The 10,762-nt window shown below is 41.7% G+C and overlaps 1 protein-coding gene across 1 annotated transcript in view; it reads right to left on the reverse strand.

Annotated features, from left to right (window-relative positions):
• Positions 1–453, reverse strand: part of LOC139179599 (cytochrome P450 3A28) — a 38,580-nt gene extending 38,127 nt beyond the window's left edge. Inside the window, exon 1 of the mRNA XM_070779220.1 lies at positions 284–453. Within this exon, the coding sequence (XP_070635321.1) occupies positions 284–354 (71 nt within the window). The 5' untranslated portion in view covers positions 355–453. The remainder of the gene's footprint in view (positions 1–283) is intronic.
• Between the last annotated feature and the right edge of the window lie 10,309 nt (positions 454–10,762).

Raw genomic sequence — 10,762 nt, forward strand, 5'->3', positions numbered from 1 at the left:
ACTAAACTCTCTGCATGAATGCTTAGTTGCTCCATTGTGGCTGAGTCTTTGTAGTCATAGAAAAGACTGTAACGGTAACTGCCAGGGCTGGGGCCGAGGGTTGGTTGCCTGCTCCTTCACAGACTGAGTTAAGATCCATAATAACCCCATTGGTGTCTGTAGCACCCATACTTAAGCTACTTTTGCTCCATAAACTAATCCTCAAAACACTAAAGGGAAAGTGGGACCTCATTACCATGCAAGTCCAAGGTTGCAGAGGAGATCAGACTTTACAGTTACTCACACATAGAGGAGCACCAGGCTGGTAGCTAGGAGAACCCAGGTTTCCATGGAGAAGCTTGGGATCAGCTCCATGGCCCCTTTCTGCTGTGATTCCCTCCTCTGAGTTTCTTGTCAGCTCTGTGTGCTACTCTTCACTTGCTTCCTTTCACACTCTGTGATGATTCAATGCAGCAATGAAATGTTTTTGTGCTGGGAAGTGGGTGGAGCTGGAGCTTCAGCCAGTGAAGGAATACCTGGGCTCCACCTGCAGGCCCCTTTCTACCTTGATAGTTGAGAAAGCATTATGGACATTACACTTTGACCTCCCTTGTGTTCATATTCTCTGGGAATTCAATAACAACTCAATCTGTGCTATCAGTAAGTTCAAAGGTTAGGAAAACTCAAATAAAGCCACTGGCGATAAATATCCTCTAAACTCTCCTTATCTCTGTAACTGCCTGAACTTTAATACTTGAAATCATTCAAACAAGCTATGTCTACAAATCTTTACCCAAACACCTTCCTCAAACTTGATATCCTTGTTTCCCTATAAGGCATCGACTCATCCTTCAAATTCCAGCTCAGAAAGAACGTGGTTTTGAGACTCTGCTAACTAACCTCCTTAAACAGGAATAACCACTTCCTCTTCTGGGCAACTGTATCCCCTGCACACAATTTTATTATGGTTCTAATATTCTCCAGAACCACTGTTGATTTCCACATCTATTCCCCTTAACGTACTGAAACCTTGGTTATAGCCTGAGTAAATGTCACCATGTGTTCCTGGTTGGTAGCAGAGTGTTTCCTGCAGAGTGAGAGTCAGAAAATTGGTGGACTTGAGTTGGTGTAGGCTGCAGTCCATAGCGTTGCTAAGAGTCGGACATGACTGAGCGACTTCACTTTGACTTTTCACTTTCATGCACTGGAGAAGGAAATGGCAACCCACTCCAGTGTTCTTGCCTGGAGAATCCCAGGGACGGGGGAGCCTGGTGGGCTGCCGTTTATGGGGTCGCACAGAGTCGGACACTACTGAAGCGACTTAGCAGCAGCAGCAGCAGCAGCAGTAAGAACCCTGGGTCTCTGTGTATCTGTTTTCTGTGGCTGTTTGGTGACCACATCATCTCCCAGGATCAGTAACCCAACAAGAGGAGCTGGCTGGCCTTGGCCAGCATCCCTGCACATTCAAGTGGATCCATCAGGATGCTGTTGACAAGAGGGCCCCAGGAGGAGAGGCAGGACATGGACCATATGGTGATGGCTGCACCGATGGCATCAATTCAGGGTCTTCAGTGTACAGCAGTTACACAGATTCCTGACCAAAGAATGACCCCCTCTCCCTGGAAAGGCCACAAGTCCAAGATCAATGGGTATGAGGAGAGTGAAGTGGAGAAAGCAGCCAATGACCAAGTGGACCTCCAACCTCCTTATCCACTAGGGATGTGGCATATAGACACATAGGAGTCCATAAAGATGACATGATGGTTTTCTACAGGGCAAAGGGGGTGGTCAGAGCAGTTGCTTACCTTTCATTGATTAGATTGAAAATTATTAATGGGAAGCAAAGAGTTAGTAAGGAGGAGGGCCAGAGTAGATGTCAGTGGCATCTGTGACCCCACCCATTCTAATGGGAGAAACAATTGGACTGGGGATCTGAAATATACACTGGTCCATTGTCTTCACTCTGATCAAATCCTGTATCCCTTTGGCCTGAGAAGCTCTGAATTAGACAGCAAGGGAAAAACAACAAATAACACACAAGGGAATTCCCATAAGGATAACAGCTGATCTTTCAATAGGAACTCTTCAAGCCAGGAGGGAATGGCAAGACATACTTAAAGTAATGAAAGAAAATAACCTACAGCCCAGATTATTCTACCCAGCAAGGATCTCATTCAAATATGAAGGAGAAATCAAAAGCTTTACAGACAAGCAAAAGCTGAGAGAATTCAGCACCACCAAACCAGCTTTCCAACAAATACTAAAGGATATTCTCTAGACAGGAAACACAAAAAGGGTGTATAAATTCAAACACAAAACAATAAAGTAAATGGCAATGGGATCATACTTATCAATAATTACCTTAAACGTAAATGGGTTGAATGCCCCAACCAAAAGATAAAGACTGGCTGAATGGGTACAAAAACAAGACCCCTACATATGTTGTCTACAAGAGACCCACCTCAAAACGGGGGACACATACAGACTGAAAGTGAAAGGCTGGAAAAAGATTTTCCATGCAAATAGAGACCAAAAGAAAGCAGGAGTAGCAATACTCATATCAGATAAAATAGACTTTAAAACAAAGGCTGTGAAAAGAGACAAAGAAGGTCACTACATAATGATCAAAGGATCAATCCAAGAAGAAGATATAACAATTGTAAATATATATGCACCCAACATAGGAGCACCGCAATATGTAAGACAAATGCTAACAAGTATGAAAGGAGAAATTAACAATAACACAATAATAGTGGGAGACTTTAATACCCCACTCACACCTATGAATAGATCAACTAAACAGAAAATTAACAAGGAAACACAAACCTTAAACGATACAATAGACCAGCTAGACCTAATTGATATCTATAGGACATTTCATCCCAAAACAATGAATTTCACCTTTTCCTCAAGCGCACACGGAACCTTCTCCAGGATAGATCACATCCTGGGCCATAAATCTAGCCTTGGTAAATTCAATAAAATAGAAATCATTCCAAGCATCTTTTCTGACCACAATGCAGTAAGATTAGATCTCAATTACAGGAGAAAAACTATTAAAAATTCCAACATATGGACGCTGAACAACACGCTGCTGAATAACCAACAAATCACAGAAGAAATAAAAAAAGAAATCAAAATTTGCATAGAAAAGAATGAAAATGAAAACACAACAACCCAAAACCTATGGGACACTTTAAAAGCAGTCCTAAGGGGAAAGTTCATAGCAATACAGGCATACCTCAAGAAACAAGAAAAAAGTCAAATAAATAACCTAACCCTACACCTAAAGCAACTAGAAAAGGAAGAAATGAAGAACCCCAGGGTTAGTAGAAGGAAAGAAATCTTAAAAATTAGGGCAGAAATAAATGCAAAAGAAACAAAAGAAACCATAGCAAAAATCAACAAAGCCAAAAGCTGGTTCTTTGAAAGGATAAATAAAATTGACAAACCATTAGCCAGACTCATCAAGAAACAAAGGGAGAAAAATCAAATCAATAAAATTAGAAATGAAAATGGAGAGATCACAACAGACAACACAGAAACACAAAGGATCATAAGAGACTACTATCAGCAATTATATGCCAATAAAATGGACAACATGGAAGAAATGGACAAATTCTTAGAGAAGTACAACTTTCCAAAACTGGACCAGGAAGAAATAGAAAATCTTAACAGACCCATCACAAGCACGGAAATTGAAACCGTAATCAGAAATCTTCCAGCAAACAAAAGCCCAGGTCCAGATGGCTTCACAGCTGAATTCTACCAAAAATTTAGAGAAGAGCTAACACCTATCCTGCTCAAACTCTTCCAGAAAATTGCAGAGGAAGGTAAACTTCCAAACTCATTCTATGAGGCCACCATCACCCTAATACCAAAACCTGACAAAGATGCCACAAAAAAAGAAAACTACAGGCCAATATCACTGATGAACATAGATGCAAAAATCCTTAACAAAATTTTAGCAATCAGAATCCAACAACACATTAAAAAGATCATACACCATGACCAAGTGGGCTTTATCCCAGGGATGCAAGGATTCTTCAATATCCGCAAATCAATCAATGTAATACACCACATTAACAAATTGAAAAATAAAAACCATATGATTATCTCAATAGATGCAGAGAAAGCCTTTGACAAAATTCAACATCCATTTATGATAAAAACTCTCCAGAAATCAGGAATAGAAGGAACATACTTCAACATAATAAAAGCTATATATGACAAACCCACAGCAAACATTATCCTCAATGGTGAAAAATTGAAAGCATTTCCTCTAAAGTCGGGAACAAGACAAGGATGCCCACTTTCACCATTACTATTCAACATAGTTTTGGAAGTTTTGGCCACAGCAATCAGAGCAGAAAAAGAAATAAAAGGAATCCAAACTGGAAAAGAAGAAGTAAAACTCTCACTGTTTGCAGATGACAGGATCCTCTACATAGAAAACCCTAAAGACTCCACCAGAAAATTACTAGAACTAATCAATGAATATAGTAAAGTTGCAGGATATAAAATCAACACACAGAAATCCCTTGCATTCCTATACACTAATAATGAGAAAACAGAAAGAGAAATTAAGGAAACAATTCCATTCACCATTGCAACGGAAAGAATAAAATACTTAGGAATATATCTACCTAAAGAAACTAAAGACTTATATATAGAAAACTATAAAACACTGGTGAAAGAAATCAAAGAGGACACTAATAGATGGAGAAATATACCATGTTCATGGATTGGAAGAATCAATATAGTGAAAATGAGTATACTACCCAAAGCAATTTATAGATTCAATGCAATCCCTATCAAGCTACCAACGGTATTCTTCACAGAGCTAGAACAAACAATTTCACAATTTGTATGGAGATACAAAAAACCTCGAATAGCCAAAGCTATCTTGAGAAAGAAGAATGGAACTGGAGGAATCAACCTGCCTGACTTCAGGCTCTACTACAAAGCCACAGTGATCAAGACAGTATGGTACTGGCACAAAGACAGAAATATAGATCAATGGAACAAAATAGAAAGCCCAGAGATAAATCCATGCACATATGGACACCTTATCTTTGACAAAGGAGGCAAGAATATACAATGGATTAAAGACAATCTCTTTAACAAGTGGTGCTGGGAAAACTGGTCAACCACTTGTAAAAGAATGAAACTAGAGCACTTTCTAACACCATACACAAAAATAAACTCAAAATGGATTAAAGATCTAAACGTAAGACCAGAAACTATAAAACTCCTAGAGGAAAAAAAAATAAATTAAAAAAATAAAATAAAATAAAACTCCTAGAGGAGAACATAGGCAAAACACTCTCCGACATACATCACAGCAGGATCCTCTATGACCCACCTCCCAGAATATTGGAAATAAAAGCAAAAATAAACAAATGGGACCTAATTAAACTCAAAAGCTTCTGCACAACAAAGGAAACTATTAGCAAGGTGAAAAGGCAGCCTTCAGAATGGGAGAAAATAATAGCAAATGAAGCAACTGACAAACAACTAATCTCAAAAATATGCAAGCAACTCCTACAGCTCAACTCCAGAAAAATAAATGACCTAATCAAAAAATGGGCCAAAGAACTAAATAGACATTTCTCCAAAGAAGACATACAGATGGCTAACAAACACATGAAAAGATGCTCAACATCACTCATTATCAGAGAAATGCAAATCAAAACCACTATGAGGTACCATTTCACACCAGTCAGAATGGCTGCGATCCAAAAGTACAAGCAATAAATGCTGGAGAGGGTGTGGAGAAAAGGGAACCCTCTTACACTGTTGGTGGGAATGCAAACTAGTACAGCCACTATGGAGAACAGTGTGGAGATTCCTTAAAAAACTGGAAATAGAACTGCCTTATGATCCAGCAATCCCACTGCTGGGCATACACACTGAGGAAACCAGAAGGGAAAGAGACACGTGTACCCCAATGTTCATCGCAGCACTGTTTATAATAGCCAGGACATGGAAGCAACCTAGATGCCCATCATCAGATGAATGGATAAGAAAGCTGTGGTACATATACACAATGGAGTATTACTCAGCCATTAAAAAGAATACATTTGAATCAGTTCTAATGAGATGGATGAAACTGGAACCTATTATACAGAGTGAAGTAAGCCTGAAAGAAAAACACCAATATAGTATACTAACGCATATATATGGAATTTAGAAAGATAGTAACAATAACCCTGTGTACAAGACAGCAAAAGAGACACTGATGTATAGATCAGTCTTATGGACTCTGTGGGAGAGGGAGAGGGTGGGGAGATTTGGGAGAATGACATTGAAACATGTATAATATCATGTATGAAACGAGTCGCCAGTCCAGGTTCGATGCACGATACTGGATGCTTGGAGCTGGTGCACTGGGACGACCCAGACGGAGGGTATGGGGAGGGAGGAAGGAGGAGGGTTCAGGATGGGGAACACAGGTATACCTGTGGTGGATTCATTTCGATATTTGGCAAAACTAATACAATATTGTAAAGTTTAAAAAAAAAAAAAAAACTTCAAAAGTTCTTAAAATTCAATAGAAACAAAGAACATTTCACCTGTGTTTGTACACTTCTTTCTCCCTTCATCTTTTCTCATTTTCAGTCCTTTTGGAGAAAGTGATATTCAACTCTCACCAATACTTTACATCCTTCTGTCCTGAAAGTCCCCAGGCTGCCCAACACTGGCCTGAGTGGGTGGATGTCTCACTGGTAAATTGCAGTAAGTCCAAACTATGGTACCTGCCCTTTGGATTTCCATGGGACCTTGTCATGCAGCATGATGTTTCTACCATCATAGCTTATCAACTTTTTCCCGGAGGCCCCTGTTAAAATCTGTAGCTACCACTGGAAATACAATACCTGAATATATCTATTCATCCATTCACTGATGCAAGGCCAAGTGTGTGAATGTCAGATGCAGATATTGTGCTGGACTGTGGGCCAGAAACCTTTATAGTCCCCTCCCTTGGGGGAAGCCTCAGAGGAGGAAGTGAGACACACAAGCAACCTCAGTATGGGGCATACCTTTGGAGTCTCTGGGATAATGGACCCCTACAGACAGGTAGCAAAGGAGAGAAATGGATGCAAGCTTAGTACCAACAAAGGATAGTCATGGGAAGCTGGAAGATGATCCTCAGGAAAGGTAGGGTCAAAAGTCCCAGGAATTCTGATACATTACTTCCTTCTTCTGTTGCCTTTTTTGGGTCTGTTAAGTAGGGTCAAGACTTAATCTCCAGTTTACACATGTAGAAACTGAGGCCCAGTGACTGCAAGTGGTTTCCACAAAACTTTCAATCAAAATATGTTGTAAAGAAACTAATGTAGAGAAAGATTGGCAAGTCTACTGCTGCTCTAAAATGCCAATATTCAAGGTTTGCTGTCTCATGATGAGGGTCACGATGTGTAATAGTGAGACCCCAGGCTGCAACGGAAACTGGTTAAAATTCTGGCTCCTACCTCCATGACTACCCCTGCCCAGGTGCTCCCCAATGGGTCTTGAGAACCAGGGACTCCATCTCATTGCAGCAGGGACAGGACAGGTGCAGGTCATGAGGATCCACCTCTCCATGTCCTCGACTGAGAGGCACACAAAATACACTCAACATGGCATGCTGGGGTGTCATCTGATAAGTACTGACAACTTAATTGACTCAATTAAACTAAAAGCCTTTCTTATTCTTCTGGAAACAAAATCATTGTGGAATCTATATGCCTTCATCTTCCCCAAAACACATTCTCAGTTACGATGACTTTTCTCACTAACCCAAATAGGACCATATGCTGCTCTGTTTACCTCAGGGCCTTGTCCAGCTGGTTGGAGTCTATCCCAGTGGTAACAGGCTAGTTATTGTTGAGGACTGAAGTTTAGGCAGTGTCATGTTCTAATTCCTTGGGCAGCAAGGAGATCAAACCAGCTAATCCTAAAGGAAATCAACCCTGAATATTCATTGGAAGGTCTGATGCTGAAGCTGAAGCTCCAGTACTTTGGCCACCTGATACAAAGAGCCAACTCACTGGAAAAGATCCTGATGCTGGGAAATATTGAAGGCAAAAGGAGAAGGGGGCAGCAGAGGATGAGATGGTTGGATGGCATCATTGACTCAATGGACATGAGTTTGAGCAGACTTTGGAAGGCAGGGAGGGATAGGGAAGCCTGGCGTGCTGCAGTATATGGAGTCACAAAGAGTCAGACCTGACTGAGCGACTGAGCAGCAACAACAATGTTCAAATCAATGCAAATGACATTGATCTGTAAGCGGGAATAACACAGGGCATATTTGTGCCCCTTCATTCCACAGCAGGGAACATCTAACTTTAAAATTCTCGTATACTAAGATTGTTAAGGAAGAGACATGTGCCTGAAGAACACGCCACACTCCATGGTAATCTATTCACAACTATTAATTTAATTGTTGCTAAGAACTGTGGGCTTCCCTGGTAGCTAAGCTGGTAAAGAATCCACCTGAAATGCAGGAGACCCCTGTTCAATCCTGGGTTGGGAAGATCCCCTGAAGAAGGGAATGGCTACCCACTCCAGTTTTCTGGCCTGGATAATTCCAAGGACTATAGAGTCCATGGGGTCACAAAGAGTTGGACACAACTTAGCGACTTTCACTTTCTTTCACTTTCAAGAGCTGTGAAAAACATTAGTTCAAATATCACAAGAAATAAGCTAGTTCCTAGGAAAACATAACTGATCAAAATCAATCCGAGAACAATAGAAAGTTAAATAGTGAAAAAAAAATCATAAAATAAAATTACGTGGAAGTCAAGTTCTTCCCACAAGGAAACATCACATTCAGAGTTTTATAGTAACTGTCAAGGAACACATGTGCTTTAACTTGCTTTCCCATAAAAGGGGAGCCTGAGATACAGACTATCTTATGAGAACTTTGATCCAGGGGTGGATGGTGGAGGAGAATAGGAACAAAGCATGGAAGGAGAGTCTATACAATTAATTAACTAACCTGGCCAACACTTGGTATCAAAGCCAATCAACTTTTTGATCAACAGACCATTTTCTGACAGGCCATATGACTACTACCTAGAGAGCAGACCATCCAAGGGAAGGAAGGGAGAAGAGGGTATCCACTGGTTTCCCTTTCCCTTTGGGAAAATGTTCCTCCCACAGGGAAGTAATTCTCTAAAACTTTTGTAATACAGATGAATTGCTAGGTTGAGAGGCACAGTCAGGCTTCACTGGACAAGCTTAGTTGGATTCATGCAAAGATGGTCCCTGTGGTTGTTGCAAGAACAGAGACCAGAGCAGGTACACTACTTGTCTACGCTGTCTAGCAGATTATCCCCAAACATAACCCCTTGAGACAATGAGCATTTACTATGTCACAGCTCCTTAGGTTGGGAGGCCAAGTGTGGCTACACTGGGAACCTCTGGCTCAAGCTCTCTCATGAGGTTACCATCCTGCTGTCAGGCTGGGATGTGTCTCATCCAAAGTCTCAACTAGGGAAGGCCCCACTTTCAGGTCCTCCAGGTGATCTGGCAGGGGTCAGATCCTCAGTTCAAGGACTCAGTTCCTCGCTGACTGTGGCCCAGAAGCCCCCTCAGATCTTGGCCACTGGGGTCTCTCCATAGGACAGCTCAAAACATGGCAGCCACTTTCCCCAGAGGACTGAGGGGGGGTGCCCACGATGGAAGTCGCAGTCTTTTTATAACCTAATCCCAGGAGTGGCATCCCATCCCTTTGGCCATATTCTATTTGTTCGAACCAAGTCACCTGTCCCAGCCTCACCAGTGAGAGGGGGTTAAACAGGTGCATAGCTACTACAAAGGACACTTACCTAGGTGGGGTGCACCATGCACGCAGACACCTCCAAAGGCATCAGGAGGATGGGAAAGGCGGAGATAAGTGGGATCTGGAGCCACTGTAGGGATGGGTGGGCTTCCCAGAGGAGGTGACACTGCTTGTAGTACCAGGGACAGAGCAGAATTTGCCTAAGAGGAGAAGCAGAGAGGGTATTCAGGCTGTGAGAATGGTCCATCTTATCATCATTACCGTTGCTGAGTGTGTTTGTCATTTCTTGGTTGCAAAGCACAAAGCCTAAATCAACCAATTTTTATTACTGCTAATCAGATCACAGGCCAAGTTAGAGATCCTGTAATTCTAGGGCCAAGGTTCCACCCTGGACAGCTCAACAGGAAGCTGAAGGCTGTGCAGGACGTCTGGGAAAAGCCACAGGGCTTTCTGGTATTACAGTGACCTGTCTTGAATGTTAGGGTACAGTCCTGAGATTAAAAATGTTTACCAAGGTGACACTGACTTGGCATAAATCAACCATTTGGTGCCATTTAGCACTTTCACAGGGTCGTGCCACCACCTCCTCTAGTTCCAGCACACTCCCGTTCCACCAGAGTGCACTCCTGAGTCCATAAGCAGCTCCTCCCACTCTGTCCTCTCCCAGCCCCAGGCCACCACTCGTGTACATTCTGACTTCATGGATTTGCCTCTTCCAAATGCTTCATATGAATGGAACCATGTAATGCATGGTCTCTTGTCTCTGAATTCTTTCATTTATGCATCTTTAAAGTTAAACTCTCTTGCATCATGTATTAGGATTTCACATCTGTGATAACGGAAGAAGCAACTATGGTATGGATACATCACGATTGGTTTATCCATTCATCCACTGGTTTACCTTTTTCTGCCCTTTAGCTATTGTGGAGAGTGGTGTTATGAACATGCAGGTGTATGTATTTGTTTGAGAAATTGTGTTCAGCTCTCTTAGGCATCTAGCCAGGAGTGCAG

Source organism: Bos indicus, chromosome 25 (genome assembly GCF_029378745.1).
Source record: "Bos indicus isolate NIAB-ARS_2022 breed Sahiwal x Tharparkar chromosome 25, NIAB-ARS_B.indTharparkar_mat_pri_1.0, whole genome shotgun sequence".
NCBI classification, from domain to species: Eukaryota; Metazoa; Chordata; class Mammalia; order Artiodactyla; family Bovidae; genus Bos; species Bos indicus.